The 19,119-nt window shown below is 44.9% G+C and overlaps 1 protein-coding gene across 1 annotated transcript in view; it reads right to left on the bottom strand.

Annotated features, from left to right (window-relative positions):
- The window catches only part of LOC108415437, a 44,500-nt gene that overhangs the window by 18,491 nt on the left and 6,890 nt on the right, over window positions 1-19,119 (bottom strand). The window contains exons 3-4 of the mRNA XM_037536742.1: window positions 9,275-9,601; window positions 4,508-4,903 (exon numbers count right to left, since the gene is read on the bottom strand). Coding sequence (XP_037392639.1) covers window positions 4,508-4,903; window positions 9,275-9,601 — 723 coding nt within the window. The remainder of the gene's footprint in view (window positions 1-4,507; window positions 4,904-9,274; window positions 9,602-19,119) is intronic.

Here is a 19,119-nt window from a genome sequence, read left to right as displayed (position 1 = left end):
ATGGCAACAGCACTGGTTTTAGGTGAGAGGAAACCAGGCAGAAGGACATCATTACCAGCACAAGCACGGACAGTAAAAGGCTGAGGAATGAGAGAGTGATAGTTCTCTGGGAGGGAGAATAATTTAAACTCTGAAAAGAGAGACAGAAATGTGTGTGTCAGTCATCTCTCTACTGAAGACACACTTAATCAGATGTTGCTGTAAACTGTCATTACGGTCATTTACACAATATGCTCACATGAACTATAACAGAACATAATGTAACTGAAAGAGCTCCACTGTACTGGTCAGGGCTTACAAAGCCAATGACTTCATTTTACTAATGATCTAAAACAGCGGCTACCTGAGATACAGAACTGTAAACTATGGATTTATTTTTAGGTGGTAGTTTATTATAATATAATTATAAATACCTATTTATTTACTGTATCTGTAATATGAAGCAGTAGCACAGTGCAATACAGTCAGATCCATAAGTATTTGGACATCAACAAAGTTACTGTTATTTCAGTTCTCTACCACAGACTATTGGAGTTAAATTGAATTATGAATATGAGCTCAAAATGCAGACATTCAGCTTTAATTTGAGGGAATTAACATCCAAATTTGCTGAACACTAAGTGTATAAAACTCATTAGGGCAGCACATCACAGTGCAGATGGACAAGAAACAAACCACAAAAGTTCATAATCTTATCCACTGACTTCTAGACTAGATCTCCTAAAAACTTTCATAACTTTAAATCCCTGTGCTCCAAGCTGTTTTCACGCACTCATGCTCCTAGTTATAGTTGCTGTCGCAGCTGCATGAGCTTGTTGTTTCTGCTGGTGCAGTTGTGTGTGTGTCTGAGTTAGGCTTGTCTGTGTTGATCAAGCTGTCCAGTTCAGGTTAGCTTAGGTTCTCGTTCCTCGCACTGTTAATCCTGTTAGTATTGCTGTTTTGTGGCTGTCTATGCTCTCTTGCTCTCTCTCTCTCTCTCTCTCTCTCTCTCGCTGCTGTGCTTTGTTGGGGTTCTGGACAGGGTAGATGGGCGCGTTCATACATTTTACATCACGTAGCAGCCCAACGTATAGACACCTTAGGTAAGGGGCAGGCGCTGACCCATGTATTTATGTTATGCAATAGGGAAGACTACTGTAGATAGTTTTTTTTGTTTTTGCCACAGGTGAGGATTAGAATTAAAGTGCTAGGGTAGTGTTTTGTTTGTTTTGATTATTACTTTGATTTAGCGCCGCCTGGGTCCAGAATTCTGTTCTTTTGACAGCAAGCATATTTGCCTTTTTCTTTTTTGTAAATATTGTACATATTGATGTTATGGAGGTCTTACTCAAATCATAATCTGAGTGTACTTTAACCCCGGAGTGTAATAACAAGACAAAAGAAGGTAACCCATTCTTGTCTTGTTCCTTCCTGATTTGTGCTGCAAACATCACATCGAAACCATATGTTACTGCCCCCCTTTATCCCCTAGGCTTTCCTGTAGGGTCGTAACACTCATTTTAAAAATCTCAGATGCTGCCGACTCGAACTCCACCGCCCTTCTGAACACCTTCCTGAGTTAATGTTTATGATGAAATATTACAGTGGTAGGGAAGTAATGAGGAGGCGGAGCTGAACGTGTGTCTGTTTATCAGGAAGAAAAACATTATTGCGCTTGGCGAAACCCATTTTGGAGCAACAGCAGGGGGCACTCTAACAATATTAACAATCTCCAGTTCATTGCATTTTTGTCTAGTTTTGACCTTATTTACATCAGTAACTGGAGCAACAGTAACTGTAACAGACATGACAGTTGAGTGTTGACTTTGATCAAGTAGTTTGGTATTTACTAACTTGAGGTACGATGCTGTAAGATACGATTCCTAAATTAAGTTTTGCTTCTCCTCTCCTTGGATCACCACCTTATCGTGGTGGAGGGGTTTGCGTGCTTGAATGATCTTAGGAGCTATGTTGTCTGGAGCAAAAGCTCCTGGTAGGGTCTCCCATGGCAAACTGGTCCTAGGTGACAGGTCAGACAAAGTGTGATCCATAATAACCCCTATGAAGACAGAAAAACAGGACTTGTGTACCCTGCCCGGAACAGGGTTACCGGGGCCCCACCCTGGAGCCAGGCCTGGGGGAGGGGCTCGCCAGCGAGCGTCTGGTGGCCGGGCATTTACTCATGGTGCCCGGCCGGGCCCAGCCCGAAGGAGTTACATGAGTCCCCCCTCCCATCGACCCACCACCAATGGGAGGGGCAGTAGTAGGGGTTCGGTGCGTTGTGGATCGGGCAGTGTCCGAAGGCGTGGGCCTTGGCGTTCTGATCCTCGGTTGCTGAAACTGGCTTTTGGAACTTGGAACGTTACCTCACTGGCGGGGAAGGAGCCTGAGTTGGTGCGCGAGGTTGAGAGATACCGGCTAGATATAGTCGGGCTCACCTCAACACGCAGCTTGGGCTCTGGGTCCAATCTCCTTGAGAGGGGCTGGACTTTATTCTTTTCTGGAGTTGCCCATGGTGAGAGGCGGCGGGCAGGTGTGGGCTTTCTCATAGCCCCTCGACTCGGTGCCTGTATGTTGGGGTTTTCTCCGGTGGACGAGAGGGTAGCTTTCCTACGCCTTCGGGTTGGGGAACGGGTCCTGACTGTTGTCTGTGCTTATGCACCGAACAGCAGTTCAGAGTACCCAGCCTTCTTAGAGTCCTTGGGAAGGGTGCTTGAAAGTGCTCCTCCTGGAGACTCTATTGTCCTACTGGGGGACTTCAACGCTCACGTGGGCAATGACAGTGAGACCTGGAGGGGTGTGATTGGGAGGAATGGCCTCTCTGATCTGAACCCGAGTGGTGTTCAGTTTTTGGACTTCTGTGCAAACCACAGTTTGTCCATCACGAACACCATGTTTGAACACAAGGATGTCCATAAGTGCACATGGCACCAGGACACCCTAGGCCGCAGTTCAATGATTGACTTTGTAGTCGTGTCATCGGAATTGCGGCCATGTGTTTTGGACACTCGGGTAAAGAGAGGAGCTGAGCTGTCAACTGATCACCACCTGGTGGTGAGTTGGATCAGGTGGTGGGGGAAGATGCCGGTCAGACCAGGCAAGCCCAAACGCATAGTGAGGGTTTGCTGGGAACGTCTAGCAGAAGAACCTGTCAGATTGATCTTCAACTCACACCTCCGTCAGAACTTTGACCAGATATCAGGGGAGGTGGGGGACATTGACTCAGAATGGGCCATGTTCCGTTCCTCCATTGCTGAAGCGGCTGACTGTAGCTGTGGCCGTAAGGTAGTTGGTGCCTGTCGGGGCGGTAATCCTCGAAACCGGTGGTGGACACCCCAGGTGAGAGATGCCGTCAAGCTGAAGAAGGAGTCCTACCGGGCATGGTTGGCCTGTGGGACACCAGAGGCAGCTGGCAGGTATCGACAGGCCAAGCGATCTGCGGCTTCAGTTGTTGCCAAGGCAAAAACCCGTGTATGGAGCCATAAGGCAAGGCTCTCGATTTACCGGTCGATCTACGTTCCCACCCTCACCTATGGTCATGAGCTTTGGGTAATGACCGAAAGAATAAGATCGCGAATACAAGCGGCCGAAATGAGTTTCCTCCGCAGGGTGTCTGGACTCTCCCTTAGAGATAGGGTGAGAAGTTCAGTCATCCGGGAAGGACTCAGAGTAGAGCCGCTGCTTCTTCACGTCGAGAGGAGCCAGCTGAGGTGGTTCGGGCATCTGGTTAGGATGCCTCCTGGACGCCTCCCTCGGGAGGTGTCACAGGCGAGTCCACCTGGGAGGAGACCCCGGGGAAGACCCAGGACACGCTGGCGCGACTATATCGCCCAGCTGGCCTGGGAGCACCTCGGAAACCCCCTTGGAGAGCTAGTGGAAGTGGCTGGGGAAAGGGAGGTCTGGGCTTCATTGCTTAGGATGCTGCCCCCGCGACCCGAACCCCGGACAAGCGGAACATAATGGATGGATGGATGGATGGAAGTTTTGCTTCTGTAATATGAATTTGTAAAAATCATATCTTGACCTGTCAGATCTCAACATTAGACAAAAAGATAGGAAATTTCTGTAATACGACCCCAGAGTTCAATCCAAAATAGGATTGACAGTTTTATCTATATTAGTTATGTAAGCTATGCGTCAAAATGTTTGTAATTCCTACAATTCCTAAAACTGTGTTTAAATATGTGCATTTCTACTTGTTTTCTAAGCTGGAATTACAATGCCTGGCTGATACACTCCCACACATGTATCTGACCGATCGTGTTCATTACAGATGTGTATGATGCCTCCAACTTAACCCCCTTCATGTGTTATGGAGCCTAAAACAGATATAATTAAAGGTAAAGAGTTTAAGTCGGATTGCTCACTGATGCATTACCATTTATTGTGATGTGTATGATGTCTGTGACCGAGTTCCTTCCTGAGCTATAAAGCCTAAAAACAGCCACACGAGCTGCAGAGCGAGGACTTTAGGTTCTAAGGTTTAACTCTGAGAAGGACCATATATTTAGAATAATTGAAGCTCTACCTTTTATTCGCACTCCATCGTTTTTCACCCTGTGTCCTCCATGAGTGACCTCACACCTGTACTCTCCATAATCTGACCTCTGAACATCTCGCAGACTCAGAGACACGTTTCCTCTCTGCAGCTCGTCTGTGAACATGCTCACTCTGCCCTCGTAGCCCCTCCCCTCTGTTACCTGACCATTCAGGTACAGGTAAATGCAGTCTGTCCCTTTAAACCACCTGATCTCCATGGCTACAGCACTGGTTTCAGGAGAGAGGTAACAGGGCAGAGTGACATCATGACCACAAAAAACATGAGGTCCAAAATCTGGAGAGCTCTGCTGCTTCGAAGTGGGTTTCAGAGGCTCAACATGAGACGGCTTTCCAACATCTTCTGATCTGGAGACCAGTTTAAACTCTGGGAGGAAGAAAAAAAGATCAGAATAGGATTAGATTAGTACGTCCGTTAAGACAACAAGAAACTAGGCTATGAATCATCCCAGTGTTTATACATTCAGTGATATTAAGCTGAATCTGTGCTGGATTCGCTTGAGTGAAAGAACGTTTGTAGGTCTTTTCAAATCAAGCTAAATGGAAAGATCTATCATGTTTCAGTGAGCATCAGATAAAGACTGCTGAAGACAAACTCTGAAGCTCCTGCTAAAGTCTGAGTAGACTGATAAATCAATGTGATGACCAGGTAGCAATCTCAGCATTTCTGAGCTCTGCTGAGAAATGATTCAACTAACAATCATGTTTGTCATGATAAGCTTCGCATATGTGTTGTACTGTACTCCTGCTTGGGGGATAAAGGGGGCAGCAATGGACTGAATCAGGCAGTGAGAGAGAAAACTTCATTTAAATGACAATCAAATTTTTCATGAAACATAACTGAAGAATTATATGAAGAAAACTGCTAGCAAGTAACTGCGTGGAAAAGTGTGAATTAGGCAAAACAATTTTTTCTCATCTTGCATACAAGATGCATTCTAAATACATTCTAAATGTATTCTGAACATCCATCCATCCGTCCATCCATCATCTTCCGCTTCTCCGGGGTTCGGGTCATGGGGGCAGCATCCTTAGCAATGAGGCCCAGACCTCCCTTTCCCCAGCCACTTCCACTAGCTCCCTGGGGGGGATTCCCAGGCACTCCCAGGCCAGCTGGGCGATATAGTCATGCCAGCGAGTCCTGGGTCTTCCCCGGGGTCTCCTCCCGGGTGGACTTGCCTGTGACACCTCCCAAGGAAGGCGTCCAGGAGGCATCCTAACCAGATGCCTGAACCACCTCAGCTGGCTCCTCTCGACATGGAGAAGCAGCGGCTCTACTCCATGTCCCTCCCGGATGACCGAACTTCTCACCCTATCTCTAAGGGAGAGTCCAGACACCCTGCAGAGGAAACTCATTTCAGCCGCTTGTATTCGCGATCTTGTTTTTTCGGTCATTACCCAAAGCTCATGACCATAGGTGAGGGTGGGAACGTAGATCGACCAGTAAATCAAGAGGCTTGCCTTATGGCTCAGCACTTTCTTTACCACAACAGACAGTAAAGAGCCCGCATCACTGCTGACCCAGCACCAATCAGCCTGTCAATCTCCCACTCCCTTGTACCATCACTCGTGAACTAGACCCCGAGATACTTAAACTCCTCCACTTGAGGCAAGAGCTCATCCCTGACCCAGAGAGGGCTTTTACCCTTTCCCGCCTGAGAACCATGGCCTCGGATTTGGAGGTACTGATCCTCATCCCGGTCGCTTCACACACGGCTGCAAACCGATCCAGCGAAAGCTGAAGTTCACGGCCTGATGTCCCCAATAGGACCACATCATCTGCAAACAGCAGCGATGTGACCTTGAGGTCACCAAACCGGACACCCTCCATCCCCTGACTGCCCCTAGAAATTCTATCCATAAAAATTATGAATAGAATCGGTGACAAAGGGCAGCCCTGACGGAGTCAAACTCTCACTGGGAATGAGTCTGACTTACTGCCGGCCAAACTCCTGCTTTGTTTGTACAGGGCCTGAATGGCTCATAGCAAAGAGCCATGTACCCCTTACTCCCAAAGCACCTTCCACAGAATACCCCGGGGAACACAGTCAAATGCCTTCTCCAAATCCACAAAGCACATGTGGACTGGTTGGGCAAACTCCCATGAACCCCTCCAGAATCCTGGAGAGGGTAAAGAGTTGGTCCAGTGTTCCACGACCAGGGTGGAACCCGCACTGCTCCTCCTGGATCCGAGGTTCGACTATAAGCCGGACTCTCTTCTCCAGCACCCTTGCATAGACCTTACCAGAGAGGCTGATGAGTGTGATTCCCCTGTAGTTGGAACACACCCTCCCGTCCCCCTTTTTAAAAAGAGGCACCACCACCCCAGTCTGCCAATCCAGTGGCACCGCCCCAGATGTCCATGCAATGTTGAAAAGGCGTGTCAGCCAAGACAGCCCCACAACATCCAGAGCCTTGAGGAACTCGGAACGAATCTCATCCACCCCTGGAGCCCTGCCGCCAAGGAGCTTTTTAACTACCTTAGCAATTTCAGCCTCAGTAATGGACTATTCCGCAGACTCTGCCTCCTCACTGGAGAACGTGTTGGTGGGATTGAGAAGGTCCTCAAATTATTCCTTCCACCGCCCAATGACGTCTTCAGTCGAAGTCAGCAGCACACCATCTCCACTATATACAGTGCTAGTGGCACACTGCTTTCCCCTTCTGAGTCGTCTGATGGTTTGCCAGAATATTTTCGGAGCCAACTTAAAGTTACTTTCCAAGGCCTCACCAAACTCTTCCCACACCCGGGTTTTTGCCTTGGCAATGACTGAAACTGCAGATCGCTTGGCCTGTCGATATCTGCCAGCTGCCTCTGGTGTCCTACAGGCCAACCATGCATGGTAGGACTCCTTCTTCAGCTTGACAGCATCTCTCACCTGGGGTGTCCACCACCGGGTTCGAGGATTACCACCCCGACAGGCACCAACTACCTTACGACCACAGCTACAGTCAGCCGCTTCAACAATGGAGGAGCGGAACATGGCCCATTCTGAGTCAATGTCCCCCACCTCCCCCGATATCTGGTCAAAGTTCTGATGGAGGTGTGAGTTGAAGATCAATCTGACAGGTTCTTCTGCCAGACGTTCCCAGCAAACCCTCACTATACGTTTGGGTTTGCCTGGTCTGACCGGCATCTTCCCCCACCACCTGATCCAACTCACCACCAGGTGGTGATCAGTTGACAGCTCAGCTCCTCTCTTTAGTCCGATGACACGACTACAAAGTCAATCATTGAACTGCGGCCTAGGGTGTACTGGTGCCATGTGCACTTATGGACATCCTTGTGTTCAAACATGGTGTTCGTTATGGACAAACTGTGGTTTGCACAGAAGTCCAAAAACTGAACACCACTCGGGTTCAGATCAGAGAGGCCATTCCTCCCAATCACACTCCTCCAGGTCTCACTGTCGTTGCCCACATGAGCGTTGAAGTCCCCCAGTAGGACAAGAGAGTCTCCAGGAGGAGCACTTTCAAGCACCCTTTCCAAGGACTCTAGGAAGGCTGGGTACTCTGAACTGCTGTTCGGTGCATAAGCACAGACAACAGTCAGGACCCGTTCCCCAACCCGAAGGCGTAGGGAAGCTATCCTCTCGTCCACAGGCCTGGCTCCAGGGTGGGGCCCCGGTAACCCTGATCTGGGCAGGGTACACAAGTCCTGCTTTCTTGTGTTCATAGGGGTGATTATGGATCACACTTTGTCTGGCCTGTCACCTAGGACCAGTTTGCCATGGGAGACCCTACCAGGAGCTTTTGCTCCAGACAACTCCTAGGATCATTCAAGCACACAAACCCCTCCACCACGATAAGGTGGTGATCCATGGAGAGGGTATTCTGAACATGTTACTTTTTAATGTCTTGTAATGGAATCCATTATTTAATACGTTTAGAACCATGTATTCAGAATTCATCCATCACTACTATACGATTCGTCATCTTTTACATGAGGCATTTCAGCAAGCCTTAATGAAGCAATGCAAAGAGAAGCAGGTGTACATTTAATAGTGCACTAATATTATTAGTGCATTAATATTATTACATGAATTACCTTTAAACATAGTCATTATATTTACACACAGCCTGATAGTGTGTTAATAATTGTAATAATTTAATAATAATCAGAATAGAGCATACCCACTGAATTAAATTTCTATCTGATTGAACAAGGCGGGTAATCCTTAAATAACCTGCTAGATAGAAGAATAATAGCCACATAAGCATCTGTTGGTCAGGACTTCATGGGCTTTTTTGCCTAAAACATGTTTTTAAAAACACACTCTTGGTGAAGAGGTATGTGCAGGATGATATATGACAAAAAGTCTGCAAAGAAAACTTACGTTTTTCATATATGTCACTATTGTACCAATATAAACATTACATATACAACTCAAAATACACGTGCAGGTTCACTGGACATTTTACATGGAAAATAAAACATCTATATTTGTGTGACCCCTGGTTCCTATCACCACCACTGTAAAGAACTCTGAGCTGGTAAGTTTCTCCACTATTAATCATTCCACATCAAACCACTCTTGCATGAGTTTGTTTACATCTCAGTGATTGAATTATGCAACAGTTTTGACACCCTCTCCTTTAATTCCCATTTAATATTTAATATTTACAGTTGCCTCCTGCTGTGCAGTGGGAGACATGCAATGCAGTACATACAGTATAACAGTTCAACACAGCATTATAAATGTACTAGACTGTCCTTTACAGGAGGATCTAAACTCACCTGATACGTGCAGATGAATAACGGACATCTCCTCTTTCTTCTCTCCCAGCATTTCACACCTGTATTGTCCAGAATCAGTGACTTTAGCATCTCTCAGTGTCAGTTTCCCACTGCCTTCACAGCAACTTCCCACAGTGACCTGGAACACTTCAATACAGTCTGTCCCCTTAAACCACCTGACCTCTCTGGCCGCTGTACTGGTTTCAGGTGAGAGGCGACAGTGCAGGTGGACAGTGTCCCCAGCAGTAGCACGGACTGTATGAAACTGCCGACGAAAGGCTTTCAGTCGAGAGGAGACTGAGGGTGTGGATTCTGGAAAGACAGTGCCTGTTAAGACACGACAGGAGAGGTTTAATTTACAAACTTCATACCAAAAGAGTTGGGACAGTAAATACGATCCAAATAAAAACAGAAAACAGTGACTTTAGTCTGTATTTCAATAAAAACAAAGGCATTTAACGTGTCAACTTCATTGTTTTGTTAAAATACGTTCATTCTGAAATTGATGCCTGAAGCACATTCCAGAAAAGTGAGGACAGGAGCAGTTTAAGACTAGAAACACTGGGAAACTGTCATTAACTACTGAGATCTGACTAAGCTTTAGGATCTGATTATTCTCTATGAAAAAGGGCCACACCGATGAACTGCTTGTCAGAGCCCTAAACTGTTTAATACAAAAGCAATAAAGGCACAAACAGACAGAAGAGAGTGAAAGGTGAGCGTTCATCTGTTGTGTCGTCTGCGTATAAAGCAGTGGGTTTCCATGCCAGTCCTGCACACCTGTACTTTTCTGTTTTCACTGCTGTTTCACGTCATCAGGGCTGGGTTTCTGGAAAAAACCTCTTAGTAGAAAAATGATAGAGCGAGCCTCACACCGAACTCTCTCTCTCTCTACTTGTAGAGGCAAACTCTTTAGTTAGGGTGAAGCATTGGTTTTACTCGTGCCATGTCGTTCTGTCAAGAAATTATCCATTTTCCACTGTACTGGAGGTTTTAAAAGAAAAAAAAATAAAACTTTATTTCCACGTTTCCCCCAGGAATAATTATGAAACAAAACGCTGGCCACGGTAAGAAAACTGTGTACTTCCACAGCTGATGGCTACCCCACTGCTGTTCCTTTCAAGCTCTCCCTAATCTATGGCTTTCCCCCAAAACAGCGTTTCTCTTAAAGAGACAGTACCCATTTATATTGAGACTGCAGTACCACAAAGTGAACTAACAAATAATAAAGCTAGTTTATTTAGTTTAAATATTACACAAACTACAAACTGTCTCATTAAATAAAAATAGCTGAAACCAATAGACACAAAAAAGTAAATTACTGGAAATAAACATAGCATCTTAGAACAGCTTTAGTACTTGGCCCATACACACCCCGGCCCCTAATTGTATTCTATCAATAGAAACAATTATCTTACATAAAAGGAATACTTTGTAGATACATTAAAGTCTTTAAGGAAAAAGATCAAGTCTTCAGAGGTTACCAGCACTTGACACACCGTAGGAGTGCAGTCTTTACCACTGCCTCACTCTGTGGCTTGAAGAAGACAAATTTTAGTGATGGGTCTGTCAAGCTCACTGGTATTTGTCTTAACTCGAACTCTGCGAACAAGTCCATGTTCATCCTGCACTGTATGGGTAACTCTACCCAACACCCATGAATTTCTTGGCGCAGATTCATCCACAATCAAAACAATGTCTCCAGGAACATAATTCCGTGATACACTTGTCCACTTTTGACGTTTCTGTAACTCAGGCAGATACTCCCTCACCCATCTTTTCCAAAAGATGTCAGCCATGTATTGCACCTGCCTCCATCTTCTCCGTGCATAGAGATCCTCCCTTTCAAAACAGTCCTGGAGGCATAGATGGCCTAGTTTTTAACAACAGGAGATGGTTTGGGGTGAGTGCCTCCATGTCATTTGGGTCGTTTGATGGTGTGGTGATTGGCCGACTGTTCAAGATGGCCTCTGCTTCACAGAGGAACGTGTGTAGACCTTCGTCATCCAAATTTTGCATTATTAGAGTGTTGTTAAGTACTTTCCTGATAGAACGGACCATGCATTCCCAAACTCCTCCGTGGTGAGAGCCGGAAGGGGGGTTCAACATCCATTTGATGCTATGCTGAAGCAAAGTATTCCCTATTTTGGAGGTGTTCCACTCTTGAATAGCCTTTTTTAGCTCTCGCTCAGCACCAACAAAATTTCTCCCATTATCGGAACACATTTCCAACACCTGGCCACGTCTTGCAATGAAGCGTCGCAAGGCGTGGATAAACGAATCAGTGTCCAAGCTCGGAGCCATTTCAATATGGACTTCTCGTACAGTCAGGCAAGTAAAGATAACCCCATATCTCTTTACTGTGCTTCTTCCACGCTGCACAGAAAAAGGTCCAAAGTAATCTACACCAGTTTTGGTGAATGGGGGTTCGTCTGGCAGAACTCTGTTTGTGGGTAAGTCTGCCATTAGTTGTTGGCCAGAACCACCTTGCTATATCCGACAGGTGACGCACTTTGATAGGACCTTTCAAATTAAAGCAGTAGCATTGGGAATCCAGTATTTCTGACGTAGTTGTGAGAGAACATGATTATGTCCACCATGACATGTTTCTTTATGGACCTCTTGCACAATCAACTCAGATATTCTATGGTCTTTGGGCAGAATGGCAGGGTACTTGGCTTCTTCTGGAATGGCTGCTCGCTTAAGTCTCCCACCAACTCTGAGAATGCCATCAATCAATACTGGATTAAGTTTGCAAAGATGACTGCCTTTCCTAACATGCCTGTTCATTTTAAGAGCCAAAATTTCCTCATGAAATTTCTTTTGCTGGCAATAACGAACAATGTCTTGCTCAGCTCTCTGAAGCTCTTCCACTGTTAGAGTTTTCTTGACAAGTTTCCTACTGAAGCTTGACATTTCTTTCTCCATCTCAGTCTGTGAATGACACTGGCTTAATTCCTTTCTCCTCTTAGATAGCTTCAGCAATGTGGTTTTTATTCTGAGAAGCCATGCTGTTGCCTTTTTAAGATGTAGCCATGAGGAGAAGTGCTCAATGAGCTGCTTCATTGTGTCTCTGGATTCTTCAACTGCAACAACATTGACCATTACAGTTTTCTTTACCTCAGGGTCCGTTGTTGTAGGCTCATCCAGGTGAACAATGGTCTCTGGCCATTTATGTGCTGGCTTTGTGAGAAAGTCTGGGCCACTAATCCAGGATTTGTTCTGCATAAATGCATCAACATCTTGTCCCCTTGATGCATAATCTGCAGGATTTTGTGGAGAGCAAATGTATTTCCATTGAGAGACCGCAGAAGTCTCTATAATGGCCGCTACCCTGTTGGCCACAAAGGTGCGGAATCTTGTAGTTTCATTGGCAATATACTTCAGTACAGCTGTACTGTCTGTCCAAAATACAGAGTCCCCTAATGGAAGCTGTAGTTCTTTTTTTAGCATGCAATCCATCCTTGTTGCTAATGTTGCTGCAGTCAGTTCCAGTCGTGGGATGGTTGTTGGCTTGAGAGGGGCTACTCTAGCCTTTCCCAGGACAAATGCGCAGTGTATTTGATTGTGACGGTTTTGTTGGACAAGATATGTGACTGTGCCATAGCCCACTTCACTGGCATCTGAGAAATGATGCAGATGAGCAGATACAGGATCTCCAAAGCAGGCAGGCTTGAAACATCGATCAAGTTCAAACTCACAGAGTTGTTGTATGCCCTGTACCCACTTAAACCACTGCTGGGCAAGGTTCTCTGGCACAGCATCATCCCAGCTGATTTTGGATCTGCTCAATTCTTGCAAGATATTCTTAGCAGGCAAGATAACTGGTGCCAAGATCCCCAGAGGATCGTATACTGAACTCACCATGGACAGGATGCCTCTTCTGGTAAGTGGCCTGTTTTGGATGACAACTCTAAACCTGAAGGAGTCTGGACACTGGACACACCATTGCACTCCTAATGCTCTTTCTATGGGAAATGGGTTATGGTCCAGATCAAGATCTTTATTGCCCTGTGCCTTTTCCTCATCTGGAATCTTAGACAACACTTCTGTGCTGTTGCTGATCCATTTTGTTAGCTTGAAGCCTCCAGTCTGACAGATTTTCCTCAGATCATGGTACAAAGACAATGCCTGCTCCAGAGATGTAACCCGATTTTAGACAATCATCAATGTAAATGTTGTGCAGCACTGTGTTAACAACAGAAGCATCAAACATGTGCTTGTTGTCCTCTGCACATTGCCTCAGAGCATAGCTAGCACAACTTGGTGATGAAGTGGCACCAAATAAGTGCACTTCCATCCTGTACTCTTCCAGATTCCGACTTACATCACCACCTGGCCACCACAAAAATCTGAGCAGGTCGGCATCTTCAGCGGGAACCTTTACCTGGTGGAACATGGCTTCCACGTCAGCCATTACTGCCAGAGGCTCTTGATGGAATCTTGTTAAAACTCCAATCAAGGTATTGCTAAGGTTGGGCCCTTGGAGAAGTTGCTCATTTAATGAGGTTCCTTGATATGATGCTCCACAATCAAACACCACACGGATTTTGTGTTTTTTGGGATGGTACACTCCATGATGTGGAATGTACCACACTCTTCCATCGCTGCGGTTGATGTCTTTGTTTGGAACTTTCACTACATAGCCTTTATTAATCATATCATTCATGAATGTGACATAGTCCTCTTGAAATTGAGTGTTTTTGAGAAGCCTTTTCTTCAAATTGAATGGACGCTGTTCAGCAATGGCACGGTTGTTGGGCATTTTAACCTCCTTGTTCTTTAAGGGCAGACCAATACAGCAGTGACCACCTTTCAACTGGGCTGATGTGGACACCCTGTCCATGAAAAGAAGATCCTCCTTTGACATCTCTGTCTGCTCATCTTGCCTACCCTCAGGAAAGTCATACTTGAACTGTTGACTCCACAGTTCTTCTAGTCTGCACACTGATATACGATTTGACAGTACATGTGGTACTCCAGCTTTGGTCATGCTACAGCTGTCCTCCCTAAGAGGTCCATTAACAGTCCATCCTAGCATTGTTTTCACAGCATAAGGCCCATTCTTGACACTGTGGATTACCTCCTCTGGTTCTAATGCCCTAGGCACATTTGCACCAATAAGCAGTCCTATTTCTCCACTTATGCTTGGAATTCAAACATCTTTCAGATGAGGCCACCTGTCTACTTCTTCCTGACTTGGAATATTTGCTTTACTCACTGGAATAGCCTTTTGGGAGAACACTTCCGTTAGCTCAAGGAAGTTGTTATTATGAAGGCCACTCACTTCCAAACCAGCTACAGCAGTACTGCGAACAATCTTTTGCTCACCCATAGTGGTCAGGAGAATGTTAACGTTTCGTCCACAAAGGTTAAGCTCATGCATAAGCCTTTCGGTGCAAAATGAGGCATTGCTGCCAGGATCCAAAAAAGCATAAGAAGCAACTATTTTGTTGCCCTTCTTTGCCTTTACTTGTACTGAGACAATAGCAAGAACACTGTCTGTGTTCCCGGCCCCATTGCAGTCGTATTTGTCGGCTATGTCCACAAAGCTACTGATCACTGTAGGACTCTCTGTGTCCTTTGCTTGCTCTGACCTGGGTTCAACCTTCTCTTTGATATTCATATGCAGGAGAGTGGGGTGTATCATTGAGCATAGTTGGCACCTCAGTTTCTCTCCACATGCCTTACTCATGTGTCCTGGTTTAAGGCAACTAAAGCATAGGCCCTTACTTCTGAGAAAGTCCAGTTTTTCTCTGTGCAGAGATTTCTGCAGCCTTTTACACTGTTCCAGTGTGTGCTCCCCTTGACAGAGGGGGAAGATACAAGGCTTTCTGAATGGTTTAGAAGCGTTGATAGGATCATTTTTACTTGGACTTAACCCCATATCTACACTCTCTTGACTGTTCAACTTGGTCACTGTGGTAGTGAAACTCATTTTACTACCAATTCTATCTGACCTCATGTTTGGCAGAGATTTTGTCTGTGCTTTGTGCCTGTCCTTTACATCTCCAAACACTGGGTGGAGAGAAATTTTTGCTTGCCTTGTAACAAACCCCACTATGTCTCTGAATGTAGGTTTGCGTTCTTGTTTTTCTTGTATGTCACAGGCCATACCTCTCCACTTTTCTCTTAACTTATATGGACATTTGGAAATGATTGCACGCATGTTGGCAGCATTATCCATCTCATCCATATACTCCAGCTCTGCCATTGCATTTTTGCAGCTTGTCAGGAAAAGAGCATAGGAGTTGAGTGCTTCACTGTCATCTGCCTTGATGTCAGGCCAGTTTAACGCCTTGTCCATGTATGCTACAGATATTTTGTATTCATTTCCAAAATATTCTTTTAGGAGACGTTTAGCTTCACAATACCCTTCATCTGGCTTCATGTGAAAACAGCTCTGCACTAAATCTCTAGGGTGCCCTGTGGTGTACTGCTCCAAAAAAATAGTCGGTCTCTGCTGTTTTCTGTTCTACTCTCTACACCATGCTCAAATGCTGTCATGAAGAGCATGTAGTCCAAAGGATCTCCCTTGAATGTGGGAATGTTTTGAGGTGGTAAAGAAGAGAGTCTTTGCTGCTGTACCAAGCATTCTGTAATCTCATTCTGTCGCTGCATTACAGTACATAGAGTCTGTGTATTTACTGGACTATCAGGAGGAGCAACACCATTAGTGGGAGGACCATGGCTGAGTAAGCCATGGCCAGCAGCACCATGAACCTGTGCAGCAGGACTGTGGATAGACTGGCAGTCTGCTACATAAGGTCCAGTGATGGATTCCCCATCACTTACAATAGGCAGTACACCTGCATCACGACCTGCATCACTCAACTCTTCGTATTTTTGTAGAACTTTAAGTTGAGCATCAGCAGCAGCAAGTGCAGCTTGCAACTCAAGCTGCTCCTTTTCAGCTTTAACCTTCAGCTCTTGTTCATCCAAAGTATATCTTTACTTTAGTGCTGCAGCTTTAGCCAACAGTGCTGCCTTTTCCAGTTCGGCATTTAACCGTGCAGAGGAAGCTACAGACGATGCTGTGGAGCATCCAGACCTTGCTCTAGACTTCTTAGACCTCTTAGAGGATGTAGCCGATACACTATCTCCAGGCCACACAACCTCATTAAACTTGCTTGCTTCTTCCCTACGTTGGGCAGCAGCTTCAAACCAAGCACTGACCCCAGCAATTAATTCACGAAATGAAGTGGCTTTGGGCTCAAACCAACTCTGCTGGTCCTTTTTCATTTCGTCTTCAGACACAATCTGGTATAAAAGCCCCTTTACAGAAGTGTTAAGGTTGCAAAAGTCTCCAAACAGCTGGTTAAACTCTGTGTGCAACTTGGTTTTTACCACATCCACATTGCCATCATCCTCCATTAACTCAAGCATTTCGTTTTTCTTTCCAGTTAGTTAACTTGGCTTAGCCCTCCTAGCACGTTTGCCTCTGTAAAGCATCCTCCATAGCCTTTGCTGTAGGCTTGACTTGCCTTTTTTCCACTGAATCATCAGCCATAGTTTAGCTTATTAGCTTTCCTCCCATACACTACTGTTAAAATGATCTTAAATCTACACTGTAAAAAAATGGTCTTGCACTTTAGTTATCTGAACTAAAAATGTATTGTCAATATGACTAAAAACTGCGTAATTTGTTTATAAATTATTATTTCAAGTTTATAGTTTCTTAACAAATAAAAAGCTTTTTCCACTTAGATTTTCAAGTCATCTGAAATCACCATATTAATTAAATCGATTTACGTGCCATAACGTCTTTTTTTTTTAACGTTCAATACGTCAGCGCAGGGGCGTGTCTTTACTACAGAGGGCGCCGTAGAGGCCCGCCATTTCTTTCTGGCGACAGGCAGGCCTCAGATGTGGCGGGCGTTTTGCCTATTGGGTTAAGTTTCTTAATCTCGTCATACTTTTATCTTTTTGACGCGGTCGAATGTTCTCATAGCTCTCCTAAGGTGGCTGGCAATATTTAAACACATAGCTGGCTAGCTGCAGCTAAAGTAATTGTGTTCTGGCCTTCGGTAGTTAGCTAGTTAGCTGCTAATAACCAGGTTAGCTCTTAGCTAGCTAGCTACAAAGCTAGGCTGTTTGACGATGGCGCACTCCTATTTGAGAAGCATAACGCTAGATAAAAGTATCTATGAAATATTTAGACAAATTGCGTTAGGTTAACCAACCTAGGGTATGTGTATTTTAAGATGGTGTATGATTAACCTAGCGTTAAAGTAAGTAAGTTACAGCTGAAAACTCGTTTAGCCGTTCCACTTTAAACAGTGATTCCTTTCTGGCGCCAGATTTAGGAACGTTTCGAATTGAACTCAAGCGCGCGACAGTTTTAGCCCGGTGAAATACAGAGCTTCAGGACAATTGTTAAGGTGGGCGACCACTGACTTTTTTTCGTGTTGCTTCGCCGACTATAACTAAAGCCGCTCCTGGTGTGTTCGACACTGTGTTTAGCTAGTTGATGAATGTTCTCGAATTTCGCGCAGCAGGCTGCAAAGAAATGCAGAGCTGGAGAACTGGCCGCAGCTCTACCATAGACCAGCCGTTTCAACACATGCCGCCGTTTTAGAAAAGCTAGCCTAGCTAAATGTAGGCGGTACAGTTTTTTCCCTCTTTCTATATAATACTTTTCTTAGATGGCTATTACACCTTAAAATCTCATACTGTTGCAACCCTAATTGCTAATATTCTGTTATTTTAACTTTCAGGTTGTGATCTGATGCTGTGCGTGCTGTTAATGCATAAGGTGGAAATGTAAGCTTTGCACTTACGTCACAAACAACTGTCGAAAAATTCTTGGACATTATAGATCGAGCCACTGTCATTACGGAGGACGAGTACCGGTTCCTTGTATTTACAGTGACTGTGTGTGCATATAGATGAATTTGAAATCTGCAACCCTTTGGGAACTTCAAGGAAGAAACATAAAATAACTGCTATTTATTGGGTAATTGCAAATTTGCCTGCCAAATACAGATCTGCCCTGTCTAGTATATACCTAGCCTTGCTGAGCAATAGTAATGATGTGAAAACATTTGGGTATGCACAAATAGTTGAACCACTACTTAAAAATGAAGGATTTTACATTGATAGGCTAGGTACTTTTGTGAAAGGCACAGTCCTGTATGTGTCCTCAGATAATTTAGGAGCACATTCATTTGCTGGCTTTCAGGAGTCATTCTCTGTTGATAAATTTTGCCGATTCTGCTTAGCCAGTCGCAGTGATATTCAGAGTACATCAGTAAGAACTGGATGCTTCCCACTAAGAACCAAAATATTGCACAATGAAGCTGTTAAGAGCCTTAAAGAGCACGCCAGCATAGTTGTTGACGGAGTTAAGGGTGACTGTTTTAAATAAACTAAACTATTTTCACTGCATAACGGGCTTTCCACTTGACTTGTTACATGATTTGCTGGAGGGAATAGTGCCTGTGGAGCTGTGTTTGTGTTTAAAGACATTGATTGCCAACAAGTATTTTACTTTAGAGGAACTGAGTACTGCCATTAAGCGTTTTCCATACAAGTTCTCAGACAAAACAAACAAACCACAAGCAATTCCAAAGGCATTCACGTTAAAAGGGACAATTGGTGGGAACGGCCATGAAAATTGGACGCTTTTGAGGCTGCTGCCTTTGCTAATTGGGGATAAAGTACCAGAGAACGACAAAGCTTGGGGTATCATTTCAGATCTTAAAGATATTGTGGAAATATTAGCTTCATCTACATTTACTGAGGAAAAACTGTTCTACCTTGAGGCCAAAATCTTTGAACATCGGCAGCTTGTGCAGGAAGCTTTTCCTACGTTTAACCTGAAACCAAAGCACCATTATCTTGAA

Source organism: Pygocentrus nattereri, chromosome 3, assembly GCF_015220715.1.
Source record: "Pygocentrus nattereri isolate fPygNat1 chromosome 3, fPygNat1.pri, whole genome shotgun sequence".
NCBI classification, from domain to species: domain Eukaryota; kingdom Metazoa; phylum Chordata; class Actinopteri; order Characiformes; family Serrasalmidae; genus Pygocentrus; species Pygocentrus nattereri.
The sequence above is the reverse complement of the archived record's forward strand: the minus strand, read 5'-3'. Positions and strand labels throughout refer to the sequence as shown.